The sequence below is a fragment of the Lupinus angustifolius genome, unplaced genomic scaffold (assembly GCF_001865875.1).
Source record: "Lupinus angustifolius cultivar Tanjil unplaced genomic scaffold, LupAngTanjil_v1.0 Scaffold_116_16, whole genome shotgun sequence".
NCBI lineage: Eukaryota > Viridiplantae > Streptophyta > Magnoliopsida > Fabales > Fabaceae > Lupinus > Lupinus angustifolius.
Window position 1 is genome coordinate 48,947 of NW_017724975.1, and position 18,939 is coordinate 67,885.

Below are 18,939 nucleotides of genomic sequence, written 5' to 3' on the forward strand. Positions count from 1 at the left end.
ATTTCCTATATTACTCTTAACATTATTTAATTTTTACAAAAAACTATATAATCCTAAGCAACTACCATCAATACATTAATTAACCATATGTCTCACCTTAAATATATAATATATAAAAATTGAATATGTAGTATCACACAATATTCGTCGGCAGGCACGAAGTGCTTGTACAAACTAGTCATAATAAACCAAAAATAAAAAAAGTTACTATTATTTAATTTTTTTTAAATATAACATGTTTTGATTGCTTGGAGGACATACTTTTGTTTGGTGACAACAAATTCTTCTACATATAACCTTGCTCTCATGTCCTTTGCTGATAGATTCTATTTACAACACTCACTCTCTCTCTCTCTCTCACTAACAAAGAAACACAAACACTCTCTTTCTCTGTGACTTAGATCTGAAACCACAGAACCTCTAAAACCTTACAATAACACGATCTGGGTAAGCATTTCAACCTCTTTTTGCTTCTGTTCTCACAACATCAACAATGTGCACCTCATTCTCTTCTTCATGTGCTGGATTATGCATTGTTCTTGTTTCCCTACTATAACTTTCTCAATGCAAGTTCTCAACTTTATGCTTCTGGATTTTGCATTGTACTTCTCTATATTAGTTTAACTCATTTCCTTTTTTTTGGGTCGTCATTAATTGTGTGAACTACACTAGCTTTGCACTAGTATAACATTGGTCTAGTGATATAAGACTCTGCTTGATCCAGAAAGACCAAAAGGGTCAAATGTTTGATTTCTGGGAGCTACATTTGTCGGGACGGGTAGCCACACACCCTGAAAGGTATTAATTCATCACCCATTGGGTGAGGGGATACTTGCTAGTACCCAAAAAAAATAAGGGTTTCCCCCTTTATTTCTTGGCAGTTGTTAGTTGTTAGTAAGGGTCTTGATTTAGTGCGAAGGAAGAATTGACTTTATGCTCTTTTTTCAGTAGCTTATTGACTGTGATCCTTCTTAATCAATTTGCATTTGAAAGTAAGTGTTTTATTTTTTGGTTCTTGACTGTTGGAGAACTTAATGTGTGAAATTTTGCAGCTTGAGAAGTGGGTTTCCTTTTCCAATTTTTTTGGGGTTCTTAACCTTATTTTAAAAAATAAATTTGACTTTTTGGTTTATCTGTCTTTCATTATTTCGTCAGGACCTTATTTGAACTCCTAATTGCATCTATTCGGAATATATTGTGTTATATTCAATGTGCTTTATCTAATTCCATATCTCCATTGTGTTCTGTTTTAGTTTCCCATATTCTTTCTGTTATAGTTTTCCATATTCATAGCCTTTTCCTTTTACTAGTTTTCTGTCCCTGGAATAGGATTTGTCAAATGCTCTTTTGTTTTTCTCCTTTACTTTTGGAGGGTATTTATACAATTATCATATATGCTCATATTTTTATTATTTTGGTTTGGTCTAGTGGTATATTCATGTATGCTCATATTATTATTTTGGAGACTGACTAAGAGATCAATGCTTTGTCATTGTCAATGAACATGATTTATGATATAGCATTCTGACGTCGTTTGATCTATGTAGCCGATCCCACCTAGTGAGATAAAGGCGTGGTTGTTATTGTTGTTGTCTAGTGGTATATTCATGAATTTTTGGATTTCTGGTTGCTAGTTTTTTCTTCCTAGAAGATGTTTTTGTTTTTCTATGGTACGGGTAGGAGATAAGAATTTAAGAATTTCACATAATTTTTTTTTTTTGCTGTTTAAGTTGTACTGGAACTACAATGGCAGCAACGGATGCTCAACATCCCCCGCTTGGTGAAAACACATGTGGTTCCTTGTTAAATAAGCTGCAGGTAAATATATTAAACTTTTCATCCGTGTTATTATAGATGTGCGTGTTCTACAGCAAAGTGAGGATATCTTTATTTTCTATAGGAAATATGGGACGAGGTTGGTGAGAGTGATGAGGAACGGGACAAGATGCTACTTGAGATAGATCAAGAGTGTTTGGATGTGTACAAGAAAAAAGTTGAGCAGGCTGCTAAGTCAAGAGCACAGTTACTTCAATCCTTGTCTGATGCTAAACTTGAGCTTTCTAGTCTTCTATCGGCTCTTGGAGAAAAGAGCTTTGCTGGAATTGTTAGTAACTAATTAAATTTGTCCTTTTATTGGAAACAACCAACAACTGCGAACATAACTTTCTGATGCATATAAAATTGATGTGTTAAACTAATTTCCTATGCATATTTGGTTCCTTTGCAGCCCGAAAAAACTTCAGGCACAATCAAGGAACAGCTTGAAGCTATAGCACCGATACTGGAACAGTTATGGAAACAAAAGGAGGAAAGAATAAAGGAGTTTTCAGATGTACAATCACAAATCCAAAAAATTTGTGGAGAGATAGCTGGGGACTTCAGTCCTAATGATCAGACAGGAACGTATGCAGTTGATGAGTCTGACCTGACCCTGGAGAAGTTAGATGAATATCAGTCCCAACTTCAAGAACTTCAAAAGGAAAAGGTAACTTTGCTAGACCCTCTGATAATGTTTCTAACAAGTTTGAAAACTTCATTTGATCTACTAACCAACACATTGAGTTCAATACTTTGCTTTGTCTCGTAGAGTGAGAGGTTGCACAAGGTTCTTGAACTTGTAAGTACCGTGCATGATCTTTGTGCTGTCCTTGGCATGGACTTCTATAGTACTGTGACTGAGGTTCATCCAAGCTTAGACGATTTTAAGGATGTTCATTCCAAAAGCATAAGCAACGGCACCCTAGCTAGGCTGGCTAAGACAGTCTTAACACTGAAAGAAGATAAGCAACAGAGGCTGCACAAGGTAATGCATTGAATAACTATATGTTAGTTCTGTTTTTTTATTTCTTTTTTCCAGCCTCTGTTACTTACACTATGGTAGCTCCGAAGTAATGGTATCACCTGCACACTTGGTGTCTTCGATTGTGATTAACTATTAATCTACGGTATAATTTGTTTGACTTTGACATATCCCACAGCTCCAAGAGTTAGCTTCTCAGTTAATTGATCTGTGGAATCTAATGGACACTCCTCTAGAGGAAAGGAGACTTTTCGACCATGTTACATGTAATATGTCAACTTCTGTGGATGAAGTCACTGTTCCCGGGGCCCTTGCTCTGGATTTGATTGAGCAGGTATCAATGACTGTCTTTACTTTACAGATTTATGCTCCATAAATGATGCTTACTGATTATTGTTCTCTCTATGTTGCAAAGGCTGAAGTGGAAGTTGAAAGACTTGATCAGCTGAAAGCCAGCAGGATGAAAGAAATTGCTTTGAAGAAGCAAGCAGAACTGGAGGAGATATATGCCCATGCTCATATAGAAATAGACCCAGAAGCAGCGCGAGACAGAATTATGTCAATGATTGATTCTGGAAACATTGAACCAACTGAATTACTGACTGACATGGACAATCAGATAGCGAAAGCGAAAGAAGAAGCTTTAAGCCGAAAAGATATATTGGACAAGGTTGAGAAATGGATGTCAGCATGTGAAGAAGAGAGTTGGCTTGAAGACTATAATCGGGTACCTATAAGCTCTCTTCATTTTCTGTGTTTCTCTCTAGTTAGACGTGTAAAGCTTTGATTGATGGTAGAGCTGTAGTACTATTTTGATCGGGACATATATAGGATGATGCTAATAAAAGCTGTAATCCTTTAAACTAACATCATGTAGGTGAGAACTTCAGCTAGTATATTAGATAGAATGAGTACACTGAATTCTTTATCATATAATGCATCAAATTCATTTTTGACGTATGCTGATGGTACTTGTGAAAAAATTGATGCTAATGCATCTGCAAGAATGAAGTTTCATTGTTATCTCTTGTATACTTCATATGCTTCACTTACTCTCTGTATTGTGTTTATTGGCTTATTTATTAAAGTACTGTGATCTTTTAGCTGGTATACTCTGTGGCATAGTATATTTCGTCTTGTCCTGATAGAGATAGAAATTGATCATGATAATCTTGTGTACACCAAATTACTGGCATGATGTCTGAGTCTAGAATTGCATATAATCTTTCATGTAACTTCTTTGGTTTTACAATTAATTCATGTTTAGTATTAAATTTTTAATTAGTTCACATGCTTTCCCTTTATTGTTTTCCTATTTAACAAGATATTGAAAATGTCTTGTCTGTCTCCTTGAAAAGTAGATAATGTTACTCTTGTAGATTATAACTTTACCCTCTGGCACTACATTGTAACAGGATGATAATAGGTATAATGCAAGCAGAGGTGCACACTTAAACCTCAAACGTGCCGAGAAAGCTCGGATACTGGTCAACAAAATTCCAGGTATCTGTTGAATGAGTCTAAACAACCATCACAAACTATTATTATTAGTTTGATCCACTATCAGCATAAAACTCATCACTGATAGCTTAAAATTTTTTACTCAACCAAAACTAATAGTTATTATTTTCAAATTGAGGTAAATGAACATCATGCATAACCATGATTTTTTCTTCAGTATGGGTTGGTGAAACTATTACAAATCAAATAGATGCATTTGAATTGTCTCATGTCATGCATGTACCAAAGAAAATTAATTTTGGTCCTTTTGGTGGAAAAAATGCAGCTTTGGTTGATACGTTGGTTGCTAAAACACGTGCCTGGGAAGAAGCTCATGACATATCATTCACATATGATAGTGTTCCTCTTCTTGCTATGTTAGATGAATATGCCATTCTTCGGCATGAACGGGTAGAGGAAAAACGGAGGATGAGGGTAAGTTTCATTGATGAGAATATTAAGATGACTGTATTTCAGATTTATTTTAGTACTTGAGAATTAATTAGCAAAAGTGGACTGTCAGCTTGGCTCATTTGTGTTGGTTGCATATCCTTGTACTGAATTAGTTTATATAACCTTTGCTTTTTAAATTCCACAGGACCATAAAAAGTATCAAGAGCAGCAAAATACAGAGCCAGAACCTGTCTTTGGTTCAAGATCCAGTCCTGCTCGGCCAATTGGCAACAAGAAGGTTGCTGGTCCTCGCGTAAATGGAGGGTCAAATGGTACACCTAATAAGCGGCTCTCTTTGAATGCACATCAAAATGGAAGCAGATCCTCCACAAAAAATGGAAAAAGGGATAATACTAGACAATCTGCTCCCCTGGATTTTGTGTTGATGTCAAAAGAAGATGCCACTTCCCATGTTTCTGGTGCAGAAACAGTCCCAACATCACCCTAATGAGATCTGTGTTTTCAACCCTATAATTTCATCTTTGTAGCATTTTCATGTTACTAGTTAATGCTGCAGGACTCTAATCTTTTAGTGATAAGTAACTGGAGAGGAATTGTTCTGAGATGTGTAATGCTATATATGCTATTTAGATTATAGAGGTTTTCTAATACATGTTTGCTTTAACTTTGAAATTCTTTCATGGTAGTCTTGCATTTGGAAGAATAAGGTCCCTATCACTTTGTTCTTTTACTCAGTGTTGTTAAAACCGTACCAGTTATCAAACTGATCAGGGTACTGGTATAGTGGTATAGTGGTACAGTGGTTCAACCAGTGGTTCAGTAATTAAACTACATGCCGGTTAAACCGGACATACCTACTTATATTTATATATATATAAACTTATAACAAAAAAATTCCAAATAGGTAGATACTCAAATTTATAATCCATATTTATAATCTACTCAAAATTCACATAAATAAACAACTTTTAAGTGTTTAACAAATTCAAAGTCTAAATTAAAAAACATATATCAGTCCAAAAGTATTACTTAACAATCACAAAATATAAATAAATTGACAACTTCACAACTCACTCTATAAAACAAATAAATTTAGACAAATGTAATTGAGATTATACACGAATGTTAGGAACCAAAATGTGTAATCTAAGTATGTTTTGGAAGCATGTGCCTTGAAGTGTTGAATAAGAGATGGAAAGATGGGTCACCTTGTAATGGGTTTTTAAGTTTTTTATTTTAAAAAAAAATATGTGGGTGTAAATCAACCGGTTTAGTAACATACCGGCCGGTTCACCGGTTTTGACCGATTTCGATACTTGGCCGGTTCAACACCTGTACTGTACCGGTTAGGGGCCCGGTTCACCGGTTGAACCGGCCGATACGGTACGGTTTTTATAACTATACTTTCATTTTATAAAAAAAGGCACTCAATGCACGAGACTCCCATTTATTGGGGTCACCTAGTTTTATTCTCGTAACTGAAAAGACTGTTTCTAGGCCTATAATCCTGGGGTCACAAGACAAAATTTATTGTGTTTATATCTTAATCTTCATCCTCCAAACGTATGAGATTATTGTATTGTGCTATGTCCTGACTCACGTTAACTACTGAAGTTAGCTCAGAAGACGGAGAAAATGGTAGGGAGACATATTTAATGCTCGAGAAATGATTTGATTGTCAGCATAGATTGGTAAGGAATTATTAGATCTAGTCATATTAAGTTCAATGATTGTATAGATTGATAAGGAATTATCAGATCTAGAAGATGATATTGAGCGCAAGACTGAAGATAATGACTTGTTAGACAAGTTAAAAGGAGAGGTCAAAGATTTTGTTACCTATATTTTCTTGGGTTCCTTGTTAGTTGGCTAAGTCTGTGAAGACTTCCTCTTTTGTAAATACATTTGGACATAACATTTCCAATTTTTTCATATAAGTCACAAACAAGTATAACAAAATATGATTTAGAAGCAGGTGTAATAAATGAAGAGTTGGAATCATGTCTAACATAAAGCATTTAGAGACAAATCAAACATTTTTAGATTTCACTTGCTCAATGGTTAGATTTTGGCTAAAATAGTCAATACCTTCTTCATTGTCCCAACTTCTTTGACTACCTAAGAGTTTAGTCAGGTTATCTATTTCATTTACAAGCTCAAACCAGTCTAAGGCCAGTTCCTCATATGCTTGTTGTAGTCTAATTATTTCTAGAGAATGTAGAATATCTCTAGGCAACTTAATTTCAGACTGAAGTTTGTGGTTTTCTTCTCCATCCTAGAGTGTATGCTTATGATTTATGAGTAAACTTTGCTATCTGAAAAATCGGTCAATGAAATAATGAATCAGGTTGTCACTAAGAAGTATGAAGAGTTATTGTATTCATAGGGACTTGAGCGATATTAGGCTGTTAGACAATAATTATGGTTATGCTAAGATATTTTTCACAAGTAGTTTTGTTTGGACTTAAATAATTAGAAACTAAAATAAATATTAAATGTGTAGAAAAGTGTTGGGATTAGATTTTGCTATTCACATTTCAATTACCAAATGATTTAACTCATAAAAGATATCTATACATTGATTTCATAAACATCATTTATATTTAACATCATTAGTGTTATAATGAGAAGATCAACAACCCATTTATATTTAACATCATCATTTATATTTAATAAGCTTAGATGTTATCTTCACTAATCAATCTAACTCTATTCCTAGGAATTAGACCCAATGGATTATTTATTCTAGTTTAGACTCAAACATGTAATTTCCAACAACGCACTCAACAATTAAGATCATATTTTAGGTGATCAAACTAAATCAAACATTAAAAACAAGAATAAATTATATAAATCATTGCATATATATGAATATATTGAAATAAATAAAAAATAAATACATCAAAATGAATATCTACATTTAATTTGAACAAAATAATTCATTGCATACACATGAATATATATTTCAATCTCTCATGAATATATGTTTCTATCATTTTGTATATTGAATTGACCAGAAGTTAATTTTGATATTGTTTTAACAATCATTTGTAGTAAATATATACCAAAGATCACTAAGGTCTTAATAAGATTGTAATGGAGTTGAACTTCAAAGAGTATGATTTTTTTCTCGATAAACGAAACCTCTAAAAGGTGAAGAGAGTAAATTCAACACACTATTCTAATTTCTTAGTTGTACATAAGTATATCAAAATCAACTCCCATTTCACTTTTATTTTCTTATCATACCATCAACCATATTTTTTGGTCCTCTTCTTATGAGGTTTTTAATTTTCACACTTTTACAACCCATTTGATTTCATTTCACTTTTCCAAACACTTGACTTTCTCTCCCCAACACGGATATCACCAAAACATACAAAAATGACCTCTTATTTATTATAATTTGAGGTATTCATTATTTTTCTTTTGTGGCTTAACTGTCTAATTCAATAAAGCTTTTAAGGTTCAATTGGGTTAATAAAGAATAATTCTATTTGGTAGGTTGCTCGACTATGTGATTTATCCTAGGAATTATTTGACTTCCATGTATTCCACTACAATGATAATCAAAGATTCAAGCAAAACCAACAACATAAGACAATAACATATGACTCAAATATATAACAACATTAAATTCACACAACTCTTGTGTCATGCATTCCCTAATTTCAAACAACTTCATGCTAAATTTTAAGAAACTCACATGTTTATAAAAGAACTCAACATTTAATGCCAAATATGAGTATAACCACAAATATCCCTAAATCCAATCATTTCACCATTCTACATTTTTTCTTATGAAATTGGAGTCATGCATTAAATCTAAGTAAACAAAATCCATGACATTGAACAGTGAAACTCAAACAAATATTTAATGATGTTATAAAGCTTCACACAACTATCAAATGTTTATCAAAAAAGCTAGACTGAACATGCTAAAACTAAACTAAAAAGTAATGATAAATAACATAAACTAATGAGAAAATATTTGACAAAAATAATTTGATAAACTTCACAAATTGATGCTCAAGATTCTCAATATCTATTCGACTACTCCTACTTCATCCTCCCCCTGGAAGTTTGGATTGTCCCCAGGCTAAGAGACATGCACAAGAAGGGTATGGTGTATGCACTCATCTTTCAACTACCAAGCATTCTTAAAACTGCAAAACACAAAATGATCTACAACAAAACATTAACAGCATATATTAAAATGATAAATCAAATAATTAAAGAGAAGGGTTATAAAATTGGATTGCCACCCAACTCGAGCTTCTTTAGTGTGAATATCCATTTTTGTCCGGCCCATAAAAAACCCAACATATTTTTCAAAATAATTTTTTTTATTTTTTAGTTTCAGGATTTATTTGGGATTTAAATAATTAGAATGAGATTTCCTAAATAATACACATTTGATTTTTAAAGAAGGATAAATAAATAAATTTCAAATTAATTAGTTTTAAATAAGTTTCTTTAAACATATATCATTTTCAGAAAATAATAAATAAATTAAGTTAAATTGGGCCCCTAAAAACCACACTCATTTTTCTAAAAAATGGGATACAAATATTTTTTATTATTATTTTTATTTTTTCGATTTTTATTATAAACTAAATTAAAAGATAATTAAAAATATTTTTTTATAAAACTTTATTATTAAATTCAATTTTATAAAATATAAATAAAATAAATGAGATATTCTAAATATCTCATTTAAAGTCCAAATTTTTACTTTTAGTTTTGAAAATATAAATTTAAAATATTCAATTTTTTTTGTTATTTAATTCAAATATATAAATAATTTAATAAATAAACCAAGTTTAAAATGTATTTTAATAAAAAGAAATAAAATAAAAATTTTGCACAAAGATAGAGAGAAAAAGGAGAGGGTGAGTTGAAATTCGCTCTGATCCAGTGTGAGCAACACCATTGGAAGAACCATGCACCCGTTCCACAAGCCACTGGATCGGTCTTCATCACATTGCTTCTGTTGACCAGAAACCAGAGTCAATCAGTGTTTGACATGCGGGCAGGTCTACTCTTGCAAGCATAGACGAGTGCACACTGAATTGAGGCGCCCCTACCCAACGTTTATTCCCTACGGCCGTGCTTATTGTCAGGACCGTGCACCCACTGATCTCCCCATTCGATCCGAAGGTGTAAACGTCGGCTCATACGCGCCACCACACGAGATCAATACTCCTTCTGCCCTGTTCCAATACAGCCAAGTCCACCGTGACACCCGTGCGTCCTCCATTCTAGCAAACCACATATGTCCACGTGGCATACACCAAGCAACAACCAGTACTTGCTTGACACGTAGATGAAAGTGCAATGTGTCAAGAGAGCACTTATGCTTACCTATATTTTGATGAAGACAAATGACTTAGTGAAAGCTTAAAGACAACTCAACAAATCAACATGCCAAAGATTCAAGAGTTTAATGTCTATACTAGAATCTTAGATGTGTCTTAGTTATTGAGTCTTGATTAGGTAAACCTAGATGCAAATCTCACAAAGTCTAAAAACTATCATATCATTTACATGAGACTTGCCATCTATTTTTATATGTTCATGCATTAATCATACATGTTATTTGTGCATTTTAGGCATAACATAAAGGTAAAACATGTATAGTTGATAAGCATAACATATAGGCAGTTTACCAATTAACATCTTAACTGAAAAGGTATAATTTTGTTTTTGGGATTAATCAAAGGGTGGAAGCAGGTCATGGTAATATTTCTTGTTTTCATATCGTCATTGAACAGTTGCGTTACAATGCTTCTTTTCACTCGATTAATTCCTAAATTGATAACATAAAACCAAATAATATATTATAATTATTTCAAACCTTTTTAAAATGGGATGTGGTACGAACATTAATTTATGTTGCTTCACCCTTTTTAAGGAGTTAATTATTTTCCAAACAAACCAATTTATTAATTAGAACTACATAGTCTTAATTTCCTAAAATGTTTAGGGATACGTAGGAACAAGTAACCTTGTCAGACTTAAAAAGTAAGGGTATTTAAATCATACAATTGGCAATAGTACTGTTTGATTATGGGCATACGAGGTGCTAATATCTTCCTCGATCCGTAATCGACGCGCGACAGTTGGCGACTCTATTGGGGGCATTTTTTAAGAGAGTCAGACCCAGTTGTAGCCAATTGAATGATTTAAATACCTTTTTTTTCCTTTGTGTATTATTATTAACTATAAAAAAATAGTTATGAAATAATTTTTTTTTACAAGTTTTATTTATCACTTTAATATTATTGTATATGCTCACCATTTTTTGCTGCTTTGGGGTGGAGATTTATTTGTTTCGAATTTTTTCGCTTCCTCACACACTTATAGTACACTTGAGTTACATGCATATACGTCCTATACCCGGGTTGTTAGAGATTAAGATTGAGATAAGATGGACATGTGCTTTACCAGTGTTAGACTTGTCTCCTGGTATTAGCATAATGGACCATCCAAATTGTCTTGGTATCGTGAGTTAGACGCTCGAGGGGTTTGACTCCTCTTGTTTCTAACCTAGGATATTGGGACTCCTTTCTTTCGAGATTAGGGGCAATTTAGTGACCTAGAAGTCTAGAACCTTTACCGAATCCACTTTAATGAGACCTTAATATATTGTCATACGGTTGTGACTTTTAGTCTATCCAAAATCATATAAGTATACCATGTATAGCACACTGGAAGCAAATTATGTCCACCCCATTCTGCATTCATACATGCATAAAATGAGATTTAACATTCTAAATAATTACAAAATCCATCATTTTTGCTATTGCACTATAATTGCATACCTACAATAGGGTTCCATAACCAAGGTTAGTTTTTTCATTTCCCAAAATAAAAGATAACATAAATTTTATAAAAATTTGGAGTTATGCCCCAAAATATAATCATCACTCTCATTGATAGACCCCAAGCCCGAGGGTAAGTTTTGTCCAGTTTTTGAAAAAAAAAACTTAGACTAAACTTTGACAATATAATAAATATCTATCCTAAAATGATATTTAGTTTATATTGTAATGGACTACATTATCACACAAGACAAGATCAACCACCCTAAAAAGAGATTTACACCATTTCATATCATATATTAATCATTACATATATCATTGCATTAACCATATCATAAATTATTACATTTAATTAATCATTACATATATCATTGCATTAATCTTAAATCATTGAATGTATCATTTCATATTCATTCATCATTTTGGTTATATAAACAATTTTAATCATAAACAAGCACCTTTTCAGCTAAAGGTTTTTTGTTATAGCAGGACATGGAGGCTATTTCTAAAACCGTGGGTTCTAATAACACTCTCTCAACAAAAAATAAAGCGAAGTTCGAATTGCAGACCTTTGATGTAGGCCATTTGGTGGAGCTCCTCACCAAAGTCCCTAAAGATGTTATGAGTCAGTTGACAATGGAGTATGGTAAATTGGCAGATCTCCTTCTCGTTCCTATTGATGTTGGTGCTTTATACTACGGGGCTATGGCAAAATATTGGAATACATCCCTGCGGATTTTTGAGTTTCCAAATGTAGACGCTTCTCCAACAATTGAAGAGTATGACATTCTTCTGGACATCCCACTAGAGAGCAGACTTAAGGTATATTTGTTCACTGGCACACAGAATATTACTGAATTTCTCATTGAAGAATTGATAGATATTTGTCCAGCTGCATCCCACATCATTAAGCAAGGGCCTTGTTATGGATTGAAGTGGAGTTTTATGAAAAAGCATCTTGATCAAGTGGTGGAGAAAGAAGACTAGAATTTGTTTAAACCAACATTTGCATTAGTAATCTATGGCAGACTCCTCTTCCCCTTTTTCAGTGATATGGTGGTCCAATGCACGATCGATGTCCTAGTTAAGTTCAGAAAGTTCAGAGTCAACCTAGTTCCTGCTGTGCTAGAAGACACTCTTCTCGCCTTTTAAAGAAGTCTCAAAAAGGGTATTCCTAAAATCAGATGTTGTGTGCATCTGCTTTATGTATGGATGGTGACAAGGTTCAAGCATAACCGATATCTAGATTGGACCATAAATCCTTTTCGTCGGTTCAGAAACACAAAGCTCCAACCTATGCAACTATCCAATTGGGAGGCACTATTCAAGGATGTCACCCCTAGAAATTTTGGGACTAAATGCACTATGTACAATAAGTAGGATGAAATCATGTACTCATGCGGAAGCTACCCCAATATGGTGCTCATGGGATCACAAGAATGCATTAGTGTCACCCCGACTTTAGTACTTGGACATATGAAAGGGGGCATGATGCCAGTCCCTCAGGAGCAGTTGTAAGGATTCATGATCTAGTACCAGGACAAAGAAACTACCAAAGAAACCCTGGACACAATAAGGAATGCATTAAAGGATATCCACATCTACGGAAAGAATGAGTTAGGAGAGCATCAAGATTTCTACAATGAAGAATACAAGTTGTGGCGTAGTGAGAGGAGGAAAGGAGAAGCCATCCTGCTAATGTCTCCACCCCATGAACCAGCTGGTCCCTCAGAAAATGAATTATTAAAGAGTCAGCTCAAAATCTCTGATGCAAAACTAGAGGAAGCCCGATGCAAAATTGATAAGTGTGAGCTAACCATAGAGAAGCTTAATAAGACCATGGTGGCATTAAGAAAGGAAGAAGCTAGTCTGAAAAGGGATTATGCTCAGATGTGTTCTCAATTTGACAAATATCGCCTGATCAAGTCTGTACAAGAAAAAGATGACCAACTAGCTGACTTCAGTCGACATATGAAAGCGCGAAATCATGTTATCAATGCTGCATAAGCCGATAAAAGAGATATAGAGGCAAAGTGTGAACATTTGCAAGTATCCCTCCATGAAAGTCAACAAAATGAGAATGAGGCATTAGCACGGTTAAAAGATTATCAGTTTGCACTTGATGAGATAATGAAGAAGGAAGACCTGCTCAAGGCAATCTTGGAAGATACATAAAAATTCACCATGAATCCATAACAACTACAAGTCATAGAGAGGATCATCTTTCGAGGCAGTTCTGGGATCTCTAGAGAGCATATGATGAAGTGACAGTCAAACAAGAAGCATGGTCAGAAAATTGGAAAAGAGTACTCCAAGAAAGCCAAGAAGAAAAATATCAATGGGAAAATATATGCAGAATTATGGTTGATGGCCTTCGGGACTTTACTGATGATTTGCTAAGGTCATTCTTCAATGCTAAGAGGGAACTAAAGAAGTATCTAGAGACAGGACTACTCTCAGTTATGAAAGCAGTCTACGAGTCTTGCAAGGAAGTAGCCATAGACTTAAGAAGATGGAAGGTTTTGGAAAATAGGGAATTTTGATTACAAGATATAGACCACTAGTCTTGTAATATTTTTTTTCTTATTTTTCCATGAATAAAATAACACCTTATTGCTACCAAGCTTCTTATTGTTATCAAATATCTTATTCATTGTCGCGCAAATATTCAAAGATCGTTTTTTTTTGCAATGAACCACAACAACAACAAAAAAGAAAAAAGAGAGAAAAATCATATTGAGAGAGATAATAACAACTTGTATTTAGATGCAATCTAGGTCCGAAACTTTGTGTGTTCTCATAGATTTCCATCAACTGCATAAGGCCTTGTAGAGTATGCTTTCAAGTTACCAAGTGTAGGGAAAGATGTTTAATGTTAGTAACCCACATTAAAAGAACGAATGTAGATGCAACCATAATTCAAAACTTAAAGTTGTCATCAACGCAGAAAAAACAAAGGAGGCATGCCTCATGGTCACCAAATGCGGGTTAAAACGTCTTGCTATACCGATCCTCCAAATGCAAAGGAATTTAAAAAACAAAAACTATTGGATGCATCATTGTTTTCTTCATTTAAACAAGAAAACATTGTTTTATTCAGGAATCGTCCAAACATTAGTCCCAAGCATCCGTACCACATTAGACTGCAGTCCAAGCTGATGGCAGTCCAAGAATCCGGTAGTATTGGTAACAGGTCTGAGCTTGCCGAAATCAAAGAGCAAATGAATTATATGATGAAAATCATCCAGGATATGCAAAAGGCTCGAAGCTCAGAAGAAGATACCATTGCGTCCGACACTAGATAATCACAATCCACACAAAAGTTGGGTCAGAAGGCAGTTATTGGGGCCAATCGTCGTAAGTATGTTATCATAAGGTATGAAGATACAAATGAGGATCAAGAGGAACAACAATCACCCGAGGAAGACGACAAGCAAGACAAAGATCCTACTCGCGGTCTTTCTCCTCAAGGTAAGTCCACAAGCTACCAGGCTGAAACCAAGATAAACAAGGGTACCCTGGATGACTCCTCAAGCCAAGAGAAGGTAGAGCTAGAGCTTATAAAAAAGAGACAAAGGTTTATTGAGAGAACAAACTTTCCTGATGTAAAGAAAATCATTTGAGATGTGTCTAGTGCCAGATGTAGTGTTTCCACCCAAAGTTAAGACTCCTGAGTTTGAGAAGTACGACGGTACTTCCTACCCAAAAAGTCACTTGCATATGTATGCCAGGAAGATTAAAGCTCACCACAGAGCATGGTTAAGAAACCAGAAGAGAGCTTTAAGGAATATACCCAACGCTGGAGAGCTTTGGCATGACAGGTCATGCCTAGATTGGAAGAAGAAGAACAATTATCCATCTTTGTGGACACTTTGAAGGAACCTTATTATGACTACTTAGTGGGAGTTGTTGCATCCAGCTTCAATGCACTTACTAAGGTGGAGGAGAAAATAGAAGGGCGCATAAGAAGTGGAAAGCTAGTAGGAGATCAGTCTAAGTCAGGTACGAGGAAGAAATCCAACTTTATGAAGAAGAAAGAGGGAGAAGCACTTGCAGTGTTCACTTAGCCGAAAGGATATAAAGCCCAAAACTCCAAATACTAGGCCCCATATAATGTCGCACCTTCCACACAATCCAACTACATAGCCCACAATAACAACAACCAAACACGCCCAAACTATAACCAAACACAACCCTACTAACCCCGTCAAAATCATAACCCTGCCAACCTCGTCAAAATTACAACAAAACACAACCCTATAATAGGCATACAATTCGATCTCATACCAATATCTTATGCAGAACTATATACTCATCTTTTAAGGGAGAGAATGATAAGCCCTATAATAGGAACAATGCCTGAGTCACCTGGGGCCTGGATTAATCCAAATGTTACTTGCGAGTACCACTCTGGGGTCATTGGTCACTCTATTGAACACTATCGAGCTCTAAAGCGTAAGGTATAAAGCCTAATGAATGCAAAACAACTACATTTCAAGCCTACCGTGCCAAATGTAGATAGGAATCCATTACCTAATCATGGTAATCAGGGTGTGAATGTTATAAATAAGGCTCAAGGTAGAGCATTCGTTTAGGAGGCAGATGAGGTAAAAACACCCACGAGGGTGATTTTCAAGAGATATGCAAGCGTGGATGGTGGAAAGGTTGGTGGAAGATGAAGATTCAACCAGTTGTGAGTTGTATGGCAAAGTGGATCACACCTTAGAGGAATGTCCAGAATTTAAGCTCTTATTACATAAGATATTATATATGAGATTAATCATAATAGAGATGGGATCTTCGTATCAAACTGTGAATGCTACTACTAGAAGTGAGGAGGACATATGAAGGGCCATGAGGCCATTAATCATTTGTTACAAAGCTATACTGAACATTTCAGATAATGCTCAATTACACCTACAAATAACTCGGTGGGTGCTAGTCATAAGTAGAATGAAGCCTGTTCTGAGGCCTACAGAAGAGAGACCATAACCTTTCACTTACAAGACATATAAACTTGTGCCATGGATCTATGGTTGAGGGAATTCAGAGACAACTCAACAAAAGTTAGAAAGTCACAAATGTTGTTGGGGACAGTCGAATAACCAAAAGTGGATGTGTCTATGTTCCCTCATATGTTGAAAAGATCCTAGCCAAGGAGAAAGGAAATGGGAAAGCATGTATTCATGTGGAAGATGAATTGGAGACCAATCTGAATGACCTATTGTATAAGCATGGAGATCAAATGGAAGTATCTAATGAGGAGGCTTGTGAATTTCTGAAGTTCATAAAGCAAAGTGAGTATAGGGTCGTGGATCAACAAAACTGCATGATATGGCAAATAATCAAAGGATATCATTATAACCGACCTACGAAGTTTTGATGAAGACAAGGTCTTATACGGAAGCTTGAAGACTTGGACATCACAACAAACAACATACCAATAACTCAAGGTCAACGTCATAGAATCTAGGATTGTTTTTACATTCTAGAGTCCTAAGATGATTGCCTAGTATTGAGTCTTAGGTTAGGTAAACTCAAGATGAAAATGTCTCACAAAAAGTCTAAAATGAAAATCATATAGGGTGAGACATAACAACTACATGCATATATATGATAAGTAACACTCATGCATTTGCATTAAGCATGCATGCTTTTGTGCATAAAGGTTTTAATCATTTCTAAAAATTATGTTGCATGTTCATTCATCATATAGGGTGTTTATCATATAATTAGAAAAACCATTTAAAACGATTTTAATCGATTAACCCATTTGGTAATGGATTAAGTCTTGGTGAAATCCTTAATCGATTAAGGAAAGTCGTAATTGATTAAATGGAGTTACATAAGCTAACTTCCCAGGATTTCTGCTTATTAATTGATTAAGCAAGTTTTTAATCAATTGAGCCATAACTGAAAATCTGTTTTCAAGAAACACGTTAATCGATTAACTTGGAAATTTAATCGATTAATATTAGTTGAGTCAGTTATGAACTAATTCTATTATTTTGAAATAGAATCAAATCAGTTTTTAAACTAAGCTATTCACACTTTCACTGATCATTGAAAAGATACTAAGAGAAAACAAAAACAAAGATTCATGGTGCTTAAGTTTTCAAAGATATCTTGTTGATTCTTTGAAGTTTTTCTTACATACTTGTTTAAGAGTGAAAAGATAGAGAAAGTATTTTCAATGTGCCAACATTTTTCATTCAGTTGAAATACCTTGCATGATTTCTAAATCTAGTTCTTAGGGTTGTTTGTGAGATCATTCTGTTAAGGGTAATAGAAAGCTGATTTTAGTATCGTTATCCGCACAATCTTGTGTGCAAAATAACTCGGAAAAAGTCAGTAAATTGAGGATAATTCTTGTGGTGTGTGGTATCATCACAAGTTGAGAATCAGTAGCCTTCGCAAGGCAGAGAGTCTTGATTTGAGCAAAAGTTTCGGTTGGGGCCAAATTGCACGAACGGTGTGGTATCCAAGTAGGCGTAGATAAAGGTCAAACCGAGCTTGGTGGCTCAACGGTTTCAAGAAGGAAGTTTTTGTCTACGATTATTGGAAGTTAGTTTGTAACTGAATTACATTTCTGATAGTGAAAAAAAATCTCCCGGATCAACCGGGAGGCCTGGATGTAGTTTACAAGTGGACCCGTAAACGAACCAGGATAAATATCTTCGAGCACATTTTCTCTTTCCCTATCTCTTTACGTTTCTGTCTTTACTGCTTTCTATGTTGAAAATGCATTCTATGATTAATTTGTAATTATTGTTAATTTGTTGATACTCATGAATCAATATTAAGATAGTTAAGATCTAGATTCATCATTGTTTTTCGAAGCAAGAAAATTGTTTTTCAAAGAGTAAACAACCAATATAATCGATTAACGTACTGACCATAATCGATTAACAGGACTTACCTTAATCGATTAAATCTGTTGATAATCAATTAACTGTAGCAGCTTTTGTATTCTACACAAATATCGGAAAAGTGGGATTAGTGACCCGCTACACCTATTAACCCGCCCCTCTAGATGTAATCTTACCTCACGGGTACCCAAAAATTGGTATTAGAGCTAGTACAAAGGTGTTAGCTTGGCCGCTAAATTCGTTGATCCAAGGGATTAATCATTATGGGTTCCACTAACCCTTTCGGCGGTGATGACGCATCCATCAACCACCATCCGATCTTCAGTGGCGAGGGGTAGTGGAACCCACAATAGACACGAAGATTTGGGACTTTGTTGTCAACGAGCCTTTTACTCCACTTCACTTAGTGGATGGTGAACCCAAAGAAAAAAAAAAGGATTGTGGACTGACGAAGAAAGACGTAAAGTCCAGCACAATCTCAAGGAAAAGAATATAATAACCTCTGCCTTATCATATTGTGAATTATTTCGGG

At 34.7% G+C, this 18,939-nt stretch overlaps 1 protein-coding gene across 1 annotated transcript; it reads left to right on the forward strand.

The window, feature by feature from the left end:
* The first annotated feature begins 338 nt into the window (after positions 1 to 338).
* On the forward strand, positions 339 to 5,390 carry LOC109339859 (65-kDa microtubule-associated protein 1-like). The gene is made up of 10 exons (XM_019577387.1): positions 339 to 447; positions 1,731 to 1,818; positions 1,901 to 2,104; positions 2,228 to 2,485; positions 2,588 to 2,803; positions 2,979 to 3,134; positions 3,216 to 3,527; positions 4,216 to 4,303; positions 4,587 to 4,735; positions 4,899 to 5,390. The coding sequence occupies exons 2-10, from the start codon at positions 1,747 to 1,749 to the stop codon at positions 5,199 to 5,201; spliced, it is 1,758 nt and encodes a 585-aa protein (XP_019432932.1). The 5' UTR covers positions 339 to 447; positions 1,731 to 1,746; the 3' UTR covers positions 5,202 to 5,390.
* The last annotated feature ends 13,549 nt before the right edge of the window (positions 5,391 to 18,939 follow it).

Excerpts from the sequence above, each read along its gene's own strand:
- LOC109339859 (XM_019577387.1), top strand. The coding sequence starts at position 1,747 with ATGGCAGCAACGGATGCTCAACATCCCCCGCTTGGTGAAAACACATGT. Across the intron at positions 2,486-2,587 it reads AAGAACTTCAAAAGGAAAAG|AGTGAGAGGTTGCACAAGGT; the intron begins GTAACTTTGCTA and ends TTTGTCTCGTAG. Across the intron at positions 4,304-4,586 it reads ACTGGTCAACAAAATTCCAG|CTTTGGTTGATACGTTGGTT; the intron begins GTATCTGTTGAA and ends GAAAAAATGCAG.